The sequence below is a fragment of the Rhipicephalus microplus genome, chromosome 3 (genome assembly GCF_043290135.1).
Source record: "Rhipicephalus microplus isolate Deutch F79 chromosome 3, USDA_Rmic, whole genome shotgun sequence".
NCBI lineage: Eukaryota > Metazoa > Arthropoda > Arachnida > Ixodida > Ixodidae > Rhipicephalus > Rhipicephalus microplus.
This window is the reverse complement of record NC_134702.1, coordinates 170,941,434-170,964,723: the sequence shown is the minus strand read 5'-3', so window position 1 is coordinate 170,964,723 and position 23,290 is coordinate 170,941,434. Positions and strand designations below refer to the sequence as shown.

Below are 23,290 nucleotides of genomic sequence, written 5' to 3'. Positions count from 1 at the left end.
GAATAAAATGTATCTTGAAATATTCTACTTACTACGAAACTTCTGGACTGGATATGCAATTGCATCGCAATTTCAGCAATTGTCAATGAAACTGTTACAAAAGGCTTACACGAAAAAGTAAAGAGTGAACATACAAGCACTCATGACGTATATGCTTGGTCATTTCATTGTACCCTGCTGTTTTTCTTTTTTTTTTACATTTCCCTAACACGACCACTCACAAAATCATTTACAAAGAAAGAGAAGGAAACAATGAATATGTCTTATCAATGCAAACTTGTGCATAATATCAACAGAGAATTTCAGCCTTTCGTGGAGATATTCAACTAAGAATTCCTACGATATGTCAATGCTGCGAAAAGAGATGTAAATTACATATTGTGTACGTATAAATAGTTGAATTTGAAGCCTACAACAGAGAACTGGGGATAGCGATCCAAGAACATTTTACACTTCAGTCTTCGCAGTGGTTGTATACACTCCGAGAATACAAAAATAAGGGAATTATTACAGTTTTTTGTGTACCTGTAATTCTGTATACATAAGAAAACTGTTAAAGTTTTTTCATATACCAGTCATCATATAGAAATAAATATAAAAACAGATACACATGGCTGAGAAAATAGCAAACTTTGACAACAGACGACATTTTAGATTGTATTCGTAAAAATGGTAATCTTAGATTTCAACATGAAACATATTTTCTCCAACTACTGTTAGATGAACGAACTCGTTAGCCACAAGATTCAGATCCACTTGTTTAACTTGCTCTTTGTGGCAGTGGAACAAGGCGGTATGGTTAAGTCTGGCCTGTCCCATTGTTGAGCACAGGTAGGCTTTAACTCTCTGGAGACACGAGAAAGATCTTTCTAACAAACAGGAAGTCACAGGAATCGTCATGGAGATTTGTAGAAGCTTGACAACTTCTGTAAGGAGCACCCTCAAGGGTTCACTTGCTTTTGTCGAAAGAAAGTCGACCACATCTTGAAATGTGACAAGACTCGATGCACGTTGCTTTGCTATGTCAAGTAACATATTGCGGTGAAGCTGAAGATGCACAGCATTGAGATCTCCTTTGTAGCACTCGCATAGATACGTGCAGTCAGCATCGCCTGTTATGAACTGCTGGACTTGCTTCATGCGATACCACATTTCTGACAGAGACCGCGTGCGCAGTGATGCATGCACCATGTCAATAACTAGATAAAACCGCTGCCGGTGCAGAGCTTTGGGGGAATTAAAGTAATGTGCGTGCTACCCTTATCATACCGACGTGGTGCCTGCATTGGTCTTTTAGAAACTCTTCGGGTCCCGATGTCTATTTCACACGCTTTATCAGACACATCTGTCCAAAAACTGGAAAAGTCGTCGCGTAGTTGACCGATGCTTTCTTCAACAGCCTTAACTAAATGCTGTCCGTGGGTGAACTGTGGGTATTTCTTTTGGAGAGCGAAATCGACACTTTCCAACCTCTTAAAGACAAGAAGCATGAGCCTCAGTAGAAAATAGGTGTCTAACTTTAGAAGCGTTTTTGCATAACCGCTTGCTTTGGCACCCGTGTCATTTTTCTCTTCCAAAGAAAGAGTAAAAAGGAATCCGGTTATTTTGGAGTAGTTAGCGGAGACTGATCGGAGAGAGCACACCTTTAATGTCCACCCAGTTTTGCAAAACTGTTTGAGTGCAGGATTTTCCTCTTTCTGAAACTGCTAGAACCAGCTGATACGCTTTGGGGAAGTTCTAACAAAATTGACGAGGTCCGGAAACAAGCCAAGAAAATCCCGACAGACATCAAATTTCGTGCACAAATCTTGCAAAGACAGATTCAGTGTATGTGCAAGGCAGTGCACACACAAAGTTCTTTGTTCTATCTCTTGAACAAGGGCCTGAAGCCCACCGTTCTTGCCAGAAATATTTGCAGCCCCATCATAACACTGCCCACAGCAGCTCTCAATCTGAAGATTGAATCGACAAAGCACATATTTCAAAATAGAAAATAAAGAGTACGGGCTGTGGTGTCCGCAGTTGCATAAAATCTAACGAATACCTCTTTCACTTCCAGGTTTTTCTTAGCATACCGAAAGCAGAAAGGTACTTGCTCTTGCGTAGTTATGTTAGAAGTTTTATCAGCAATAACAGCATAAAACCCTGCCTTGTGCACTTCTTTCATTAAGGAGCGAAGCATGTGGTGTGCTATTCACTTGAGCATCTCGTTCTGGATGTCACCGACGAGTTATTCTATTCTAGCCTGTTCTATTTAGCCATTCTGCTAGTCCTGGCACATCAGCTTCACGCAGCAGTGACAGTTGCTTCAAGTTCCCCTTGTCATCATCGTGTCCTCGCAGCCCAGACCTTGGATAGCCAAAAAGCGAATGGATGACAATATAGCTGTCAGAGCTTTATGGCTTTCCTTCATTTGGTTTCGCTTAGACTCTAAGAGAGCAGCTGCTACATTCAGCCCCACGTTTAAAGCTGTCAGAGCTGTGGAAGCTGCGCAATGCAATGCCGAATTTTCGTCGCTTTTAAACCTTTGCAAAGCTTTTCTCCAGTTCTGGAAACCAGTTTCGACAAAAGCAATCAGCGAGTCTTTGTCTGGGGATGTAGGCGGTAGTGGAAGCTTTTTGTCAGTAGACTGTACGCAGATGTCACAATACACATTACTGGTTGGTGCATTGTAGGAAAACCAGGTGTAGGTTGATTGCCAACTCTTTTGAAACCCTTCATGCACAGTTGCTGTTAGTGGGCCCTGGCTGAATTTGCTCAAGACGCCCATGAGTGCTTGGTTTTCCAGTTGTGGCACCCCAATTCTTCGAAGCTGATTCCAGGACCTTTTCTTCATTCGTAGGTAACAAACTCGCAGACTTGGGTGTGTCAGCAGTAGCAGCACTTATGGCACCCAAAGTGTCCATGGAGGGTGCAGAGGTTCTGCCATGGTGTGTTGGATAGTCATCGGCTGCATTGCAGAGGCTGGAAGGATTTCCGGGAAATTCAGCAGACAGTCGAGGTTGCTTTATGAGATACTTGTCCATTCTGGAAGGCCAGGAACTGCAAGAAAATTAAAAGAATGGGTATTCGGGGCAGAAAGATTGAAGGAAATTTCCCTTCAACGGTCAAATATATGCGATGACAATTCCCTGAGCACTGAAACATGCATTTTGTTGCACTTTAAAAAGGAATTGTCAAATCTCAAACACTTGAATGTCCGGCAGGTTTTTAACTGAATAAATTCACAGCCTGAATAGAGGAGTGATTTTGACGCCCCTCGTACCTTCTCTATTCAGGGACAAAAATACTGCATTAATTTGGGTTTCTAACGTTCTTTTCATTGCTCCAAGCATTAGATTCCCTAGTACACACATTGCAACTCTGCGTGCCTGTTGTAACCTCGACTGTATGGAAACCAAATACGTTTAATGGTGAGTTGAAACGAAAACTGCGGTGTTATGTCAATTTATGTTACAAGAAAGAAAATTTAACATATAAACAGCACAACGTGATTATAACATGGCAGAGAACAGATAGAAAATACACAAAATGTAGGCTAATTTTAGAAAAGCTTGAGCCAAAATAACCATATTGGAACATGCAAGTAATTTAAAATAATTAAAGATATGCATCCTGGGAATAAACTAACATTTATAGTTGTTTATTAAATGTGACTCATCATGTAACAAAAAATAGTGACCAAACAATAATCAAATAGATTTTCATGCGTATTTTAAATAATTAAGTGAGGCACTGCACGTGAACGCTCCGAGTCCAATGAACCGAACCATAGAATTCAGGTACAAGTCATTATTGCATCATGTAACCTGTTAAGCAGAACTTTGCCATCCTCATTAGCTTATAACTGTATTTTGAATGTATTTGACATGAGGTTAAAGTATCTCGACGCATGTGTTGAATGAATTCGCTTAACTTGAATGGTAAATGACTTCGAGAAGTTTAATTGTCAACACGTAAAAAATCGTGCATTCAGAAATGAAGGTACTAGATGGTTTGCATACGTACTATCTTTATTCTAAAGCGTTCGTACAAGGCTAGGACTAGAATGTAAAATCATTGTGATGAAGACTTGCCCTTTCAAATGAAACTCACAATGTCACCCCGCATCCGGTGTAGTTGTAGTCTGCACTGCGAGCTTAGTTGGTTGGTTGGATCCAAGAGCGGTGGCTCAAACCACCACGGGGGATCGGCCATGAATCGCGTGGCTGTGGGATTTCGGGGGAAAAGGGAGGGGGGGAATGCCTAAAATTTTTTTAGGTAAACGAAAGTATTAGTTGTGCTAACACACTATTAATAATTGTTATAGAAGAAAATAATAAAAGTAATAAAAAATAGCAAGAAATATGGTAAAGAATGTATAAAATAGGCTAATAATGAAAATACGTAATGAGTATGTACTTCTGAGATTAGCAGTGAACCAAGTGCTGCTACAATTGCTCCAAAAAAGAAATGCTGCTCCAAAGTGCAATATTTGCTAGTAACTGCTCCAAGCCTGCTCCGAAATGGCGTTGGCAAACTAAAGAGAATGAAGTTGAACCATGGGAACCATCTCTTGAGCCTAAGGGAAACCAAAAGCAAGCTGTATGCTATCATTCTAGTATGCTACTCAGTGGCATAAATACAGAAAAAATCACAAGGGGTGACACATATCAGGCCACGCTGACCAATTCGTATTCCTAATATGGGTTTTGTGTTTTTATTTATATAAGAATTTATACATGCTTTCAAATAGAATTAAAAAAAAGCTAGCGTCAGTTCCGAGCTCGAGCAATTGCATTGTTATATTCAGTCTCTTCTTATTCACCTTTTTTCGATTTTCATAGTTCACATAGCTCAGGAGCATTTAACACAGCTATGCAGTAACAGATAAAAAGCCTTTTAAAAAGTTGATTGTGCTATACTTAACTAGCTATTAACTTAATCATGTCACTTACTAAAGCTAAATATCAAGGGGGACACTTGTAAAGGCTGTTCTTCCCAGCTTGATCACAGAAAAGTCCGGACTTCTCTGACCCCTCCCCCTCACGATTTATACCAGTGATGCTACTATACGGCTTGTATACTAGCTGCATACTAGCATACGGCATGTGTAGTAATAAATATGGATACTTATTAGATGCTTAAGAGATGTTTCAGACTTCAGGAATCGTTGGGAACACGCATCTGCTCCGAATACACCAATAGCAACCCTTAGCTATAGCATTCTTTTCTGCTCCGAAGGCAGTTAAGTCGGCTCCAAAGCACCATTTTTTCTGCTCCAAAAAGCAAAATGTCGCTTCCATCATTGGATTAGCATGGTAGCCATTTTGATTCTTGTGTATAGTTATATGCCACTTCATATATGTCCCTGGTGCAATGACCTAGTGACGAAGCCCCCAGGGAGAGTAATATCATTTTAGACAGTTCAAGCCTATGTTTTCGGAAAGCTGGTGTTAGAAATATTTGCCTTCCATTTCGATACCTGCGGCATTTTGTCAAAAAGTGCTCTATAGTTTCTACCTGTGTACAATAGTAACGTCGAGGGAAGCAAAGCCAGGTCTGTGTAAATAAGAATTTAAAGGTGGAATTCTGCATGTTGCGTTTCAGAACTAAGCCGTTATAAGCCATTGCACTAAGCCGTTATAATAGGCTTTTACACCTAAAAGATGAATCGATGTGAGGGTAATGTGTTCATTTGAGCTTGTCGCCGATTCAATGCATTTAGGTAGAGCATACCAATACACCACCTCTTCGAAAACTGGGCTTGATACTATCGGAACATGTTCTTCCTTCGTTCGAGGCCACTACTCCGGAGTACAGCCACAGGGGTGTTTTCTTTGCCCTTCAGGGCTACATCACTGCAACTAAAAGAATAGCTTATTTTGGCGTGCATTACATATGTCATTACTAGTAATTGACACTTAAAATAAGAAAAAAATCGATGTTTTCTTTGCCTTTCAGGACTATATCACTGCAACTAAAAGAATCTCTAGCTAAATTTGGCATGCGTTACATATGTCGTGACTAGTAATTGGCACGTAAAATCAGAAAATAATTGCAATTTTTTATGTAGGTGATTTAATAATTACATAATACAGAAATTTTGGCCAGAATTCACTTTCCACTCGGCCTATCTTCTTCAAGGGTGTTTGTGATGTGCGGAGATCAGTAAAAAGAACCACCACCTTAGACTGGGACTTTGCGGCAGTGCGAAATTACCCCAAGTGCGTTTTTTTTTGTTTTTTAGCATCTTGTTTTGTAGTGAAATTTTTACATGCCGATCTATATTTGGATAGGTGCTTTCAGGGCTTAGCATCCTCTACTGCAGTGAAACTTTCTTTACAGGGACTTACATGTGGACAAATATAAATTTGTGATTATAAACGATTTACTCAGGCTTAAAGGGGCTCTAAAACACTTTTTTGAGTTACCATGGAATTAATTCGCTCGAAAAGCGTATTGCCTCAAAAAATCAACGCCGCAAAATTCTTAAGAGTCTGTCTAGCATGAGTGGAGGTACAAAGATTTCTCACACGCTGCAATCGCATTCTCTCTTCTCTCGTCTTGACGAAAGCGCTGGAAGTAAGCAGAGATGGGAGGGGCAAACAAAAATGTCACGCGCACCTCCCGACCTTGAACACTCCCCCCCCTTTTTTTTCTTCCAATGCGCGGGTTTTTCAGTGTGATCGCACGTGCACACGTGGACAACTAGTGGCTTTTCTGGGCGAGCTCTAACAACTGAGCGTGCCATGTTCAGATCAGTCAATGGCTGATAGATGGGCTTACTACGAGTAATTTTTGAGCTTAGTCCGTGATTTGTCGAGAGAAGAGTAAGCAATTTTCAGCTGACTGATAATTTATTGTGAATTCTAGGCCTTGTGCTACGCTATATTATTTGGCTCGCGTGTTGTCGGGAGCCTCTACTACCGATCCGCAGTGTTTTCTTACCATGCTCAAAAAGTTTTGCAGGGTCCCTTTAACAAATAAATGTTTCGCCACGTATGCGGGTGGCATCCTCAGTATGCACTGGCTGCAAATGAGTGAAGTTCCCCCGGTTCACTGCTAGCCACGTATGTCTCTGTAGATGTCCGGTAGGGAGCTGTGGTTGGTGTTGCATGCAGATTTGTTGCAACAGATGAGCCAAAAGGTTGTACGACTTTTCTTTTCATCCACTTTTGTTCCTGAGCCAGCGTTGTTGCATTGTTGAAGTCAAAGGCATGCCCTGTCACCCAGCAGTGTTCAACGAGCTATGTATTGGAATGCGTGGCATTGGTGGCTTTGTGTTCTCCTTTGTGTTCTTTGAGCCTCGTTGATCTTTTCCTGCCTGTTTCACTTATGTACATGACGTCAAATCCCTCTCATTGTATTTTCTAAATGACCCACTTTGATCATTTTCAGGTATGCAGCCTTTGGGTCCAAAGATTATTTCGAATGTACTTCAAAATTTTCAATAATTTAAATTTGCATCGAAGCTAGTTCGAATACTATTAATTATCGTTAGAATATTTGAAGCCTTTGAATATTCGAACAAGCCTACAGCCACATTTTCAAATTTTCAAAGCTCTAATGAGTTCTTTGCATGAATGACTTCAATTATCTCATTTGACATAGCTGCCCTACTTCACTAATTAAAAAGTTAATTTATTTAAATTAATTACTTTCTTAAATGATGTCTTTAGAGGCATCGTCCTGGTGCTGCGCAATTACCCACCAGATTTAAATAAAAGTTATGCACGTGGTGATGGAATTGCATTAAAAGAAAGGCCTGGGGTGCGGGCTTACCGCGGTGACCACCGCCGGTAACGCACTCCCTCACCAGAGAAGGACTGGCCACCCTGGTGCAGTATCTGGCCGCTATCTTCCACACAGATATGCCAATTAACCCTCAGCCCTCAATCCACAGCGACTGCGAAGCAACTGACCATGACAGCGGTCAGATCTGCGATGCAGCAGAGGGTGCTAGGAATCTCAGAGTCCGAACAGGCTGCCATTGGAACCTCAAATTGGCAACGTTTAATGCTAGAATCTCATCTATTGAGGCAAGCCCAGCTGTGCTACTTGATGAACTAGATGGTGTTAAATTGGATATAATAAGGCTCAGTGAATTTAGAACAAATGAGGCCTATACAGTGCTGCAGAATGGGCACGTCTTTGCTATCGTGGCTTAGCTGACAGAAGAGAACGGAGGAGGGGGGGTGTGAGGTGGTGTTCCTTATACACAAAAATATAGCTGGTAACATAGAGGAATATTATAGCATCAATGAAAGGGTGTCAGATATTCTAATTAAATTTAATAAGAGATACAAGATGAAGGTGGGACGGGCCCACGTGCCTACATCCAGCCTTGATGACGTATCAGGTGAGAGCTTCTATGAAGACGTAGAATTTGCAATGAGTAAGGTAAAAACACAGTATACTATACTGATGGGCGACTTCAATGTCAAGGTAGGGAAGAAGCAGGCTGGACGCCAGTCAGAGGGGACCATGGCAATGGCACTAGAAATGCCAGAGAGAAGTTATTAGTGGAATTTGCAGAACACAATACTTTATGTATCTTGAATACTTTCTACCAAAAATGAGTGAACCGTAAGTGCACATGGAGGAAGGTGTTCTAATGACGAAAGGAGGAACGAAATAGACTTTATACTGAGTGCCCAACCAGGCATCGTGCAGGATGTGGAAGTGCTTGGCAAAATACGACGCTGTGACCATAAAATAGTAAGGTCTCTAATTCGCCCAGGCTTGAAGAAGGAATGACAGAAACTGATAAACAAGAAGCCCATCAATGAGCTAGCACTGAGAGGGAAAGTACAGCAGTTCAGAGTCTCGCTTCAGAACAGATACTCAGCTCTTACCGAGAAAATCGGTGTTATATCATTGACAAAATGAATCATAATTTTACGAGTATTACGCAGTCTGCAGTGCTAGTACGAGGTATGGTATTTAGAACACTAGCAAGCTGTAGCAGTATACAGAAAACCTCATTAAAAAATAATAAAGCATGAAAGCCTCAAACACAACAGACCAAATAAAACTGGCAGAGCTTTCGAAATCGATTAATAAGTGTAAGGTATTTGATTTAAGGTATCACATGGAGGGAATTGAATATGCTCTGAAGAAAGGAGGAAGCATCAAAGCAGTGAAGAGGAAACTTGGATTAGGCGAGAACCAGAAGTATCCACTGAGGTACAAGGGAGGAAAAGTAGCTACCAATATGGATAGGATTGTTAAAGTAGTGGACAAGTTTTACAGAAATCTGTACAATAGCTGCTACAACCACGATCATAACATAAGAACTAGCAGTACTCCAGATGACCTCCCACCAGTAATGACAGAAGAAGTCGGAAAAGCCTTGGATGGAATGCAAAAAGGCCAAGCTGATGGTGAGAATCAGGTAACATCAGATCTGCTGAAAGACGCAGGACAGATTGCGGTAGAAAAACTCGCCACCCTGATTACGAAGTGTCTCCTGACGGGAAGGGTATCAAAATTTTGGAAGAACGCTAACATCATCTTAATGCATAAGAAAGGGGATGACAATGACTAGAAGATTTACAGGCCGATTAGCTTGCTGTTCGTTGTATTACAAACTATTTATGAAAGTAATTGCTAATATAAATAAGACATTAGAATTTAATCAACCAAAGAATCAAGCAGGATTTCATACAGGCTACTCAACAATCGACCATATTCAGACTATCAATCAGGTAATAGAGAGATTCTCAGAATACCCAACCCAATCACTATACACTAGAAATCGCTATACACTAGATAGATCACGAGAAGGCATTTTGTTAGAGATATAAGCAGTTATGCAGGCACTATGAAATCAGGGCGTCGACGAACCATATATAGATATCCTGAAAGAAATCTTGAGCGGATCAACTGCCATCATAGTTCTCCATAAGGAAAGCGACAGAATATCAATAAATAAGAGCGTAAGACAAAGAGATATGATCTACCCAATGCTATTTACCGCGTGCCTACAGGAGGCTTTCAGAAACCTAGATTGGAAGAGTTAGGGATACGAGAGTTAATGGAGAGTACCTTAGTTATTAATCTGAGCCTATAGCCGTTGAAATTGCATTGCTGAGTAACTCAGCCTACGAACTGCAATTCATGATTACTAAATGAGTCCAGGTGAGCACAAAGGTAGGTTTTAAAATTATTCTGCAGAAAATGAAAGTAATGTACAACAACCTCGAAAGAAAACAGCGCTTAGACATAGGCAGCAATGCACTTGAAGTTGCAAAAGAGTATGTGTACTTAGGACAGGTTGTAATCGCGGCGCCCAACCACGAGATTGAAGTAACTAGAAGAATAAGAATGGGGTGGAGCACATTCGGCAAGCATTCTCAAATGATGTATGGTAGATCACCACCAAGGGTGTAGCCAGGAGTGGCACACAGGACACATACATGCTGCCCCCTCACCCCCAATTTTTTTTTTTTTTTTGCTGTGGCATAGAGAGCGAAAATGCCCTTTCCAAAATTAAGGTGGTGCCCTCCCCCCGAAAATATTTCTGGCTACGTGCATGATTGCCACTATAAGGTATGTAACAGCTGCATATTTACAGGTACTTACCTATGGAGGAGAAACCTAGAGGATTACAGAGGGTTCAACTTAAATTGAGGACGACGCAGCGAGCAATGGAAAGAGAAATGGTAGGTGTAACCCTAAGAGACAAGAGGAAAGCAGGACGTATCAGGGAATTGACAAATGGTGGTTAAAGACACCATAGTCGAAGTCAAGTGGGCAGGGCACGTAGCGCAAAGGCAAGATAACTGCTGCTCATCAAAGATTGCAGACCGCATTCCAAAAGGAGGCAAATGGCTAAAGGGGAGAGGGTAAGTGGGCAGATGAGATTAGTAAGTTTGTGGGTATAAAGTGGCAGCAGCAAGCACAGGACCGAGTTGACTGGTGGAGCGTAAGACTGGTAGAAGCCTTTGTCCTGCAGTGGGCGCAGTCAGGCTGATGATAAAATCAGAAAGAACCACTCCTTCAAAACGCAGCTATTAGAACTATGACTGACTTGCACTTTAACATGAATAATAACCTACAAACTGACTGCACATTTCTATATTTGACCAAAGCCTTTGACCATGTACCTCATTGCTGCTTGAATTCAAAATCGCCCACACTTCATTTAGACTCAATAACGTTATCATGCATGCACACAACTTTTTTTCTAACTGCCGACAATTCACACTTGTAAACAATTTCTCCTGTAATCTTTGCTCAGTTACCTCAGCACACCGCAGGGCAATGTACTGTCCATTATTATTTTTATTTTATACATATGATTCACCCAATAACAATTCTTCAAGCATGCAAACTTTCGCAGATGATGTGTTTTATACCACCCGTTACATCTGTTACTGACCATTTGGCACTCCAGTGTGATCTAAATCTTATTATCGAGTGGTGAAACACATGGCTAATGACCCATAACACATCAAAATGTAGTCACATTCAGCCGTAAATATGACAATTCCGATTACACATACCGCATTCAATACGGCTTACTATCACACGTGTACCATTACAAATCTCTTGGTGTTAACCTTTCCTCGGATCTGTCATGGTCATTTCATATTTCATTGCTATATGCTCTAGCTAATATGCTTCAAAGTCCTTGGGTTACATAAGGTGTAACCTCAGAAATTTGCCCGTTAATACTCTTAAACTAGCTTATCTCACCTTTGATCGCCCACACCATGATTTCGCATCCCCCATTTGGTCTTCATATCATAATAACATGGTCGCCACTCTATCATCCATTCAAGATATGGCGGCGTGGTTCATATCATGAAATTATAGTTACTACAGCAGTGTCACATGAATTAAAACTGATCCTTGCCTACAGTCCACAGCAATGCGCCCTGAGATAGCCCTACTAACATTATTCCAAAAGTATGTCCACTCGGACAGGTCATGTTCACTTCATCTCGATGTACCATCTCGAACATCCAGAAGATTGCACAAAATTTGAGTTTTACACGCATATATGGTCTCACATTAACATTCAACTCATCAGCACTCCCACGCGCTGTTACAATATGGAGGAGGAAAAACTTTATTGGGCAAGTGAGTTTGGGTCCTTTACAAACCCTGGGCAACCGCACGGCCATCACATTGCGCGTATGTGTCCAGACCACGCAGGGCTAGGGCACTGGCATCCCGGTTCTTGCAGCGAAGCTGTGCGTCCAGGTCCTGATGATGATGATGATATGTGGGGTTTAACGTCCCAAAACCACTACATGATTATGAGAGACGCCGTAGTGGAGGGCTCCGGAAATTTAGACCACCTGGGGTTCTTTAACGTGCACCCAAATCTGAGCACACGGGCCTACAACATTTCCGCCTCCATCAGAAATGCAGCCGCCGCAGCCGGGATTCGAACCCGCGCCCTGCGGGTCAGCAGCCGAGTGCCTTAGCCACTAGACCACCGCGGCGGGGGTAATGCGTCCAGGTCCTGCGACGCAAGGAGGGCCTCCCATTCCTCCCATGTGCTGATGGCGGGCCATGGTAGGTGTTCTGTGGGCGGGCGGTCCCTGCGAAGGAGAATGTGGTCTAGGGTGGCAGGCGACTCTCCACAGAGAGTGCACTCCGGAGAAATGGGGCGGAAGTGGGATAGGACGGAGGAGTGGGAAGAATTCTTGCCTGAAGTCGCCTCCACACGATTTGTTGTGAGTGAGAAAGACGGGGGCTGGGACAGGGATAGAGGTGACGGGCAGGGCGTGCTTGTTGGGTGAGTTCAGAGAATGTGTGTGCCCGCTCTCTCGAGAAATCCCAGCTGGGCTCGCCGTTTGCCCGGATAATAAGTCCTCGGGCTATGTTATTGTCGGCCTCATTTCCGGGATTGCCAGAGTAAGCCGGCACCCACACGAGTTCTATAAGCCTACTGAAATATTCGATACAAACTCTCAATGTTTGCCACACAAGAGGATGGACGCGGCCACGGGCAAAGTTAGCGATTTCAATACATCAATTCTTACAATATGGAATAACCTGCCAGACAAAATAGCTAATTGTCCTGACACGTATCACCACCGAGTGATTGCACCACATTTCCACTGCAGTCATTCATTGTACATACATCATTATTAAAAAGCTCTCTCTCTCTCTCTCTCTCTCTCTCTCTTCTCTCTCTCTCTCTCTTCTCTCTCTCTCTCTCTCTCTCTCTCTCTATATATATATATATATATATATATATATATCTGTGTGTGTGTGTGTTGTACCATTTTCATGTATACATCATGTATTTTTTCACTATAGACACCAGACCCTGGAGTTTTGCGGCGTCGTCGCAGTCTTGGGTATAGTGCAAAGTCCCGCTTCCTTCCACAGTTTGCTTTGCAACCAGGTGCAACTACAGCGTTCAAAACAACGGCTGAGATAAATAATAGGTGTATTTGCGTATTGAACATTTAGAAAAGGATCTACTAATTTCTCTCCGTTAGTAGGATGCGTCACCGAACCTCCATGCTTACTGGTTCACTCGCCAGAACGACGGCGAAAACAAGAGCAGACGCAACAACTCTGCGCCCTACGAAAAAAGACCCCAGTCGACGCAACTCGCGCTGGGAATTGCTATGGACGTAAAGGACTTCAGTTTTACTAATTTCGACAGCTTTCGTGAAGCAGAATGGCGAGTTGCGAGCGTGATCTGAAAGCAAATTAATCGCGTTTTCCACAGTCATTCGCATGAAAAAGTGTAATAATGTAGGTCTCCTGTTATTGTTTTGAGTAACTTTGACGAAGAACCGTGGTAACTTTGACAATGAAGCTTAGTCTCTGACCGTGGTGCCCGCCGTGCAGCAGTAGAAATGTAGATGACGCGCGCGATAAACATTGTACACTCGCGACCACCGATAATCTGAAGTTGCACAGCATTACGTGCGTAAGGCTTTGAAGGCTCCAAGTTCCGCGTCTGTCTAGGAAATGCGAACATGTACGTCATGCAGATAAATCGCAGAATGATTGTGATCACAATCGGTTTTTCTTGCCATTGGTCTTCGCGATTGCGGGAGCTATCTCGGAGGCTTCGGTTTCGGCCTTTGTTGTACTCCAAGAAAGTGGACACGCAGGTATCCCCATTTGCAGTACTATATGCAAACGGAAGACAACCGTCTACAAAACATTCTAGCATTCATAATAAAACAACTCAACGTGCAGGAAGCGAGAGATCGGTGGAGAATGTAACTGCAAAGGCGAAAATAGCCAGGGCCATTTGTGCCGAATAAAGTGAACTTCGTACCACTGATCGTAAGATAAATTGCTCGTGTATGCACTTCATCGCTTTGGCATGCAGTGTATGCCCAAGTTTAGCACATTTAGGCGTTACAGAACGAACGTCTGAGTGCTTGCCTGTAACTCGTCATACGATGCTCGCTTGCACTTAAAGTACCAGTTGCAGTGTGCCGTAATAACCAAAAAATCTTTCGCGTTATACCCGCAGTTCGTTTTGATGAGCTTCCTACATTTCTGAAGCGAAGTTGGATTGAAGGAAGAAGCTTGCCAGGTCCTCAATTCTGAGAAAACCGCGCCTCAATACAAATCGAAAGAGGAGGGCCTATGCACGTTCGCTTGCGGACGGCTCGCTTTGCACTACCCATTAATGGCCGGCGCGTCGATGGGGGCGCTAGTGGTGGCATTTTTCGCAGTGCCGCCTGGGCAGAGTTTGACGTCTATGTACTCTGTTTATGTACGTGTTATGTATGAAGTGTTGAATTTTTTTCTGTGTCGTTTCCAAACGGTATTTGCAATATAAATAAATAAATAAATAAATGATTAAATAAATAAATAAATAATGATGATGGCGGGTGCATCAGTTGAAAGTCGGAGCTTGTCCATGTGACATGTCACATATATTTTCCTGCATTCATGTTTTTTTCCGGCACTGTGAAAAGTTTTTTTGACGGTTCAAACCTTGAGCTTGTACTCGCACTAAATGTTGTAGACGGCACAGTGAGCTAGAATGCAAAAAAAAAAAAAAAACAATTAGTCTGCTGCACTCCCCTGCATGAACGAATTCCACCTGTTAGGGCTCTGTATCTTTCAAAAATACAGAAACCTTACCCGCCTAAAGTCACCCGGGATGGATGGATTGATATGGCTGTACTGTACACTTTATATCGGGCGGCAGCTAACGCCACCTAGCCGTAATACTTTAGTGAACCACAAACTAGATTTGTCTTACTTTTTTTCCCTTTAAATAGTGAAGTTGAGGACTGGAACTTTGCAGTGAAGGATTTAATTTTCACTCCTACCTTGATTTTAGCCACCAATCAGATAACCTCCTTCTAGTTAATTCTACCCACTTAAAGTCGATTTTGCCCTCCCTGTATCTAAACCCCAGTGCTTTGAAAAACTCTGCGCAATCATCCTAAACTGTAGGATAAAGCCCTTTACAGAACATTATCAAGTGTTCGGCAGTTTCCTCCTCCTCTTCACACGCACTGCATACCGTGTGTATACCACTTCGTATTTGGCCCGATACGTCTTGGTTCACAATACTCCCATCCTGGCCTGAAACAGTAGAGAAATACCCCGAGTATTATCATAGATCCTTTCCTTGGCAGTTTCCTGCTTAAAAGTTCGATAGATCTCTAGAGCGGACTTCTTAATCATGCCAATTCTCCACATATCCGTCTCCGTTTCCTTCACCTTCTTCTTAACCGATAGTTATTTTTGGCTTGGCCCCCTGCTCTTTTCAAAGTATTTACCCGTCAATTTTCTGGTTCGCTTCCTCCATTTTGTATCGACATTCCTCATGTACAAGTAGCTGAAAACCTTCCTAGCCCAACGCTCCTCCCCATTCCTCTCAGTCGCTTCTCAAATTTCATCATCTGCTAGCTTTCCTGCCCTCGAATGATGTCCATCCCATATCACCTTGTACTCCCTGATTTGGAGTATTCCCGTGAGCTCCTAAAGCAAGCCTACCTATTCCTCGTTGCTTCATTTCTAATCTTGCTTGAACCTCTAATGCACAAGACCGCATTGCCGAACGTCAGCCCAGGAACCATGACCCCTTTCCATATTCCTCTGACAACATCATACCTATTGTAATTCCACAGTGCCCTATTTTTCATCACTGCTGCATTCCTGTTACCTTTAGTCGTCACGTATATTTCGTGTTCCCTCAGGTACTCGGTCCCATTGCTTATCCATACGCCCAGATATTTGTATTTATCTGTTATCTCTAGCGTGACCTCCTGTATCCTAAGCTCACTACCTTCGTTGTCATTGAAAATCATGACTGCTGATGTTTCCTTACTGAATCTAAAATCTAACCTATCTCCCTCATTACCGCAGATGTCCATCAATCTCTGCAAATCTTCCTTGTTGTTGGCCATTGCACTATATCATCTGCGTACATTAATGCTGGTAGTGCCTGATCAATAAGTTTTCCTTGTTTGACTAAAGAAAGGTTGAAGCCCAGTCCACTTCCCTATAATTTTGCCTCTAATCCTTGTAGGTACATCACGAATAATAAGGGTGACAGGGGGCACCCCTACCTAAGCTCCCGTTTTACCTCTGCAGGCTTGGATACCTGTTTTTCCCACTTTATAACTACCTTGTTACCTTTATAGATACGCTTTAAAAGATTAGTGACTACATGTGCCACGCCTAGTTTGTCCAGTATTCCCCACAATTCCTCTTGAACCACGCTGTCGTACGCTCCCTTGATATCCAAAAATGCTAGCCACAGGGGCCCTGCTATTTCGATGGACTGCATCAGTGAGAACAGATTGTCTTTCAACCTCCTGCATTTCCGAAACCCATTCTGCAGTTCCCCCAGCACTCCCTCATCCTCTATCCATGCCTGCAGCCTTTCCTTTATAATCTGCATCGCCAGCCTGTAGACCACTGATGTCACTGCTATAGGACGGTAGTTGTTTATGTCATCTTTGTCCCCCTTTCCTTTATAGATCATGCTCATCCTGCTAAGTTTCCATTTATCGGGAAATTCTCCATCGATTATTATTTTGCTCACTGCCTCTCTCAAAGCCTGCTTAGACATCAGACCTAATGCCTTTATCAGGATAATTGGAATGCCATCTGGGCCTGTTGATGTACTACTAGGAACCCTTTTCTCAGCCCTTTCCCACTCTTGTTGTGAAAATGGAGCCATTGCGCCACTTGATGCATCCTTGTCTATTGTGGTGCATAAAGCACTTCTTTGTTGAAATTTTTCTGTCACCCTTGTTCTTATATATTCAATAGCTTCGTCCCCTTCTAGCCTAGCACCTTGAGCTGTAGTTATAAACCTCTGCTTTAGGCTTGTTTCATTTCTTAGGGAGTTTATACGGTTCCAAAATTTCGCAGCTGCCTTTCTATTTTTTTTATACACTTCTGCCTGCCACTGAGCTCCCTTTCTTCTAATCATTTCATTGATCACAAGGGATGCACTCCTTCTACAGCTTAAAAAGATTTTCCACTTTCTTTCAACAACATATGTCACTTCACCCCGCTGCTTAGCATGTCTGTGTTCCCTAGAGGCTTCCTGACGTTTTGCTATGGCTCTCTTAACTTCCTCATCCCACCAACTCTTGGGCTTGTGTTTTCTTTTCCGGAGTGACTTGTCACGTGCCTTAGCAAGCTCTAGCCCAAACAGTCTAATTACATTCGTGTATGTCCACACTGTTTTGTTATCCTTAGTGATTACTTTCTCAATTTGTTTAGTATCTATTTCTATTTGACTTTCTGAATAAAAATTTTCCTGTAGTTGCTCATCTTGCCTCCTTCCCACTTTCACTGCTCTTCCAAAACTTAGCTTGATACGTTTGTGATCACTACCCAGACTTCTGGAGCCACCTTCATCTATGTGCATTCCCCTGAGCTTATCATACATACTATGTGACATCAGTGCGTAATCTATCGTTGACTGCAGCCTTCCTACCTCCTATGTTATTTGCCTTTCACACTTCTCGGTACTGTTGCAAATGATCAAATCATGCCTTTCACACATATCCATAATCACTTTGCCTGTTGAGTCAGTATACCCATCTATATCTTCTATGTGTGCATTCATATCTCCTAGTATAATTATCTCGCACTCTCCTCCTAATTCCTAAATGTCTTTTGATATACACTCCACCATTGCCTGGTTTTCCTCTCTGGCCGTTGCTCCCGTCCACAAGTACACCAAACCAAGGAGTGTCATCTGCCCAGCTAGTTTCCCTCTTAACCATAAATGTTCCACGCATCCCTGCTTGACTCTTTGCCAATACATGTTCTTATGTATAAATGCACCAATTTCACCCCCCTTTTTGCTGCCTTTTGCTGCTCCAACCTGTGCTGCCCTTGCCATCTGCTGGCTGTATTGTCCACATTTTCCGATCAGCCAGCCAGATTAGGACACTGAAAGTTAAATAGGCCATTGTAGAGTGTACTTGAAGTGTTGAGTGGCGTGACCGCACCTCGCCGCCTAATCACAGAACACGTTTGGCCTGATCTCTCAGCAGGAACAGTTATGCACTTCGGCTCCTTCGCCGCGCTTTTTTGATGCAGATTTCTTTGTACCTGACTATCATTCATGTCTAGCACATGATGCCATAGCCCTTGAAGTATCACACGCCAATCTACTGAATTTGAGCTCCATAAAAGCCTTTTTGAGAGATCAAAAATAATTGAGAAAGGGTGTCTTATACTGATTTCCTCTCTCTTAACTCTTTCTTTGTTGGTTAGGCGTCTATAATATTCAGAACAACTGAGCCGATTTATTATATATATATATACATATAAATTGGCAGCAGCAAGCACAAGACCGGGTTAACTGGCGGAACATGAGAGAGGCCTTTGTCTTGCAGTGGACGTCGACAGGCTGATGATATATATATATATATATATATATATATATATATATATATATATATATACATATATATATATATATATATACACACAAAATAACAAAATGTACACCCAGTCACTCACTTGGCCATAAGTTCTGCGGGATAATCACAGCCTAAGGACATTCAGTAAGCCTTTAAAAAAGAAAAAAGTTTAGAGAGATAAAAACGAAATCAAAAAGCAGGCAGAGCAAAATGAATGCAAGTAAAATGGTGAAGCGACAAAGGCCACCTACATTATGTACGTAATAATAGGCAATAGGTCAACATCATGCAAAGAATATACACTAGCCAGTAAGACAAAACGGCGATTTTACTAAGGCAATATGCAAGTAAGCGTACCCGGGCTCTCGTTCATGCCGTCAGATAGTGTTTTGGATTTATGAATTAGAAATGAATCTTTTACTACGCGTTCATGGTGTGATTTAAAACCCAATTCCAGTATTCTAGCTATCATGTTATTAAAAGAATGACCTGCCTCGGTGACATGCCTTGAAATCCGTAAGTTAGGAAGGGCATGCACAAGAGCTTTATAATTATTGAAACAGTATCGAAAAGCAGTTTTAGTTTGACCTATGTATTGTACATGACAGATTGAGCATTCTAGCAAATATACGACATTTGCAGTATCACAAGTGAAATTGCCCTCTATTTTGAACTTGAAGTTCGTCGCAGTACTGGCTGCCAGTGTTGTTGTGGTCATGTGCGCACACACTTTACTGCGGAGCTTTTTACAAGGATGGCAACCAAGAATCTGGACAATGTTGCTCTGTCTGGTTTTAGAGGAAGTTAATAAATCCCGCAAATTTTTGCCTCGTCTGTACACAACACGTAGTGGTTCTGGAAACGCTTTTGTAAGGCGTTCGCTCTGCATAAGTATATTGTGATGTTTACGGAAAATAGATGCGACGTTAGGCGCTGATACGTTATGGGTTAAAACCAAATTAACCTGTGAATGACTTTTAGGATTTTACTTGGGGATGCAGAGTGCTGTACGGTCTTGTGTGTCGGCGCGCCTCACTGCGTCATCGTCTAACTTGGGCGGATATTTCTGTTGAAGAAGTGCAGTGCATAGCTGGTTACAGTTATTATCAAAGTCAGATTGCTCAGAGCAAATTCGCTTAAAGCGTAAGGCCTGGCTGTAAGGTATGCTGGATTTGCAGTGCCTTTTGTGGCTGCTTTGAAAGTGTAAATACCTCTGTCTGTCAGTCGGCTTGCAGTACAGTTTAGTGCTTAATTTTGCATTATCGAGACATACTGCGACATCGAGAAAGTTAATGGTCTCTGGTGAATATGTGTGCGAAAAGGATATGAAAGAGTGAGCAGTATTAAAGTCCGAAATAAAAGACAAAAGTTCCTCCTCTCCATGTGGCCAAATCATGAATATGTTAAATAATAAATCTTTTATAACAAAAAGGTTTTAGCGAACGACCCGACAAGAATTTGTTCTCAAGGGATCCCATAAATATATTCGCGTAGCTTGGCCCGATCTTAGTACCCATAGACGTACCACTTACTTGAACATAATACACTCCATTGAATTCAAAGTTGTTGTACTGAAAAATCATTTCAAGCAGTATAGTTATAGTCGAGCTATCAATGGACTTGTCGAGAGCGGAGTGATCGTAAGCCTCAACCACGGACCTTATACCATCCAAGTGCGGTATGGTTGTGTAGAGAGACGCAACATCGAGAGTGACTCGAAGAGCATTGTTAGGTATAATAAGGTTGGTAATATCGGAAAGGAAGTCGTTAGTATCTCGCATAAATAACTGGAACATAGGGGGTATCTGGTTTATCAGGCTATCTACGTAACGTGTCAAATTTTCTGTCACTGTACCTATGCCGGAAACGATTGGGCGACCAGGATTATTGTGTTTATGGATTTTCGGCAACAAATAGAAACTACCAGCTGCCGGACTAAGAGGGATCAGAGAAGCTGCCCTATCATTTAGTTTTTCTTCTTTACTAGTTTTCTTATTGTGCCGTCTGACGTCGCTTTATAATCCTCAGTCGGATCGGCCTCAAGTCGTTTGTAAAACGACCTATAATCAAGCTGACTTCGCTTCAGCGATATATTTAGTCGTGTCCATGACAACGATGGCACCCCCTTTGTCCACAGGTTTTATTGTGATGTCAGTGCGTTCCCCATGGTTTGCTATAGCTTTTATTTCGAGGGTCGATAGGTTACGACGAAAAGACTGGGGTTCATTATAAGCTTGAATAATATCTCGCTGTACTGTTTTAATAAACATGTCCAAGTGTTTGTCACATTGTGACCCCGGTGTGCAACGTTTAGCCAAGGGTAAAGCGGTAGGATCGTCGGCGGGAGCCAGCTGATCGAACAAATATTCGCGTAGTCTCATATTTCGTGCGAAGTTGTCTAAATCCTTGTATAACTGAAATTCATTATAGTTACCACTTGCTGGACAGAAGCTTAAACCGCGGGATAAAAGGCTGAGTTCTTCTCTAGATAAGATAACGGTTGAAATATTAATAATGTTGTCAGGTGCAGGTTTACATGTTCTTTCCTTAACCGAAGATGGAGGCGTTGAGTTTTGAAGTTTTACACCATTTCTGAGCAACTTTTTGCATTTCTGCGCGTTAAGCTCGGAACGTTTCTTTTGCTCATATGCTCTTAGGGACGATGATTCTTCAGGAGAAAGGCTAAACTGATCGAGTAGTTGGCGCTCCCTGTTTATCAGGCATTTCAGGGAAGATCGATAATGGCTTAATACAATGTGTGCCAGCTCAAGTGAGGCCTTCTTTAAGGTGTCAAGCCACTTCCTCGCGTCGCACTTTGATAGCTTTGATGTTGCGTGCTGTAGACAGAGACTTAAACCTCGAGACGGAATGGAAGCCGCTGAATATGCGTCTAGAGTAGACACATGTAGCTCGTAACGGACACGTTTCTCGACAGACTTCCTAATTATTTGAAAACCCTTAGAACACTCTGAACTCACGATAATATTCGACAATGAGTGCTGCAGTCAATTATTCGGTTTTATTTTTAAAACGTCTGAATATTTGCGTCGAAGTGGGTACCTGGAGCCCGTAAGGGAAACTGCCGTCTTTCGTGGGTAATGTGCAGCCGAGCTGGCTGATGTCCCTGGTGCGGAATTCCTCTGGGCAGAGCAGGAGTTGCTTTTCTCGTTCCGGGGCACACAAGGAGGACCCGATGACCGCTGGTTGGCGGACGCTGTAGACGTTGATTCGGCGAACATGGCGTTGCTGCGTGACTCCTTCTAGGCGGGTCCGTTGCCAGAAGAACTGGCGTAACCCGGGATACTTTTGGTCGGCCGGCTAGCACCAGGTTGCGTTTTCCGGGTCTTGGCGATTTCTGGCGTAGTCCGGTGGCATCTTTGTGGGGTAAGCCCCCGAAGGTACTGGGGCGAAGATGCGCGTCGCCCCAAGTATTTGAAGTACCTTCACTTGGTGAGTCGAAGCAAAGGTGGCGTAAGTGACTTGCCATCAGTGCGACGCCCTCAAAGCTCACGTGCAGTCCATAGGCTGCCAGTACTCGTCCAGGTGGCAGCCATTCGAACATGTGATCCAAAAAATAAACATCCCTAGAACGTTCGCAGAAACTTCGTAATAGGCTGTTGAAATGGCTTGCTTTGCGGTTGAAACGATGGACAAACACTTGGTCTTTATTTCTGCGACGTTGATTCGTGGCTCTTGGCAAGACAAGCGTGGCGTACAAACGGCTTATTTCGGGTCGCTCTTCACGGATCAGGTTTAGAAGGTTGCGATAACACCGAAAGGTTGCGTGAGCACTTCTTTTTGCCCAGTCGTTGCTCCGGACGTGTAGAACCAGGGTTCTTATCGACGAAGGAACTAGGTAAGCAGTGAAGGAACATCCCTGACCAATGCGCCTGACTGCGTTACGAACGCCGGTGTTCCCTGTAGCAGCGGGTCGAAGTATTGGAAAATGTACTTCGTCTGTGAATTAGCCAAGATAGCTGTGGTTATTCCGGACTTGGGATACTTCCAGGTGGTGCGTTTCGACGTTCGCCAGTAGCCACATATGATGTAACGCAACTCAAAGCGCTGATTGAGTAAGGAGCTAGGTGAATCCGTGCAAATTTCGATTGACATATTTTTTTCTTGGTCGGCAGGCTCTTGAAACAGTGAACGTATCGACGCAATTTCGGTGTGCCTGCATATTTACTCATGCACCATGGTGCGCAGCAGGTGCGTCCACTGATAAAGGCTCAGAAACGCATTAAACGCACTGAAAACGAGCAATTATACGCTTTCGCAGGCTCGGGCGCGCGCACTCCTAATGCAGACGCTCCCGCAATTTTCAGTAAATTGATGAATGGATGGATGTGGCTGTACCCTTTAGATCGGGCGGCGGCTAACGCCATCTAGCCGTAATACTTAGTGAACTAACCATTAGATTTATCTTTTTTTTCCCCTTTAAATAGTGAGGTTGAGGATTCGTACTT

At 42.8% G+C, this 23,290-nt stretch overlaps 1 protein-coding gene across 3 annotated transcripts; it reads right to left on the bottom strand.

Annotated features, from left to right (window-relative positions):
* Positions 1-1,630: 1,630 nt before the first annotated feature.
* Positions 1,631-23,131, bottom strand: LOC142804024 (uncharacterized). 3 transcript variants are annotated; one of them, XR_012894433.1, is made up of 3 exons: positions 21,885-23,131; positions 4,096-4,208; positions 1,631-3,042 (listed from the first exon to the last, which is right to left on the bottom strand). XR_012894433.1 is itself a non-coding variant. In XM_075890509.1 (2 exons), the coding sequence occupies exons 1-2, from the start codon at positions 22,061-22,063 to the stop codon at positions 2,718-2,720; spliced, it is 504 nt and encodes a 167-aa protein (XP_075746624.1). In that variant the 5' UTR covers positions 22,064-23,131; the 3' UTR covers positions 1,631-2,717. The 3 variants fall into 3 exon arrangements, 2 of the variants coding, with proteins under 2 accessions (XP_075746624.1, XP_075746625.1); XM_075890509.1 differs by lacking the exon at positions 4,096-4,208; XM_075890510.1 differs by lacking the exons at positions 1,631-3,042; positions 4,096-4,208 and adding an exon at positions 12,035-12,536.
* Between the last annotated feature and the right edge of the window lie 159 nt (positions 23,132-23,290).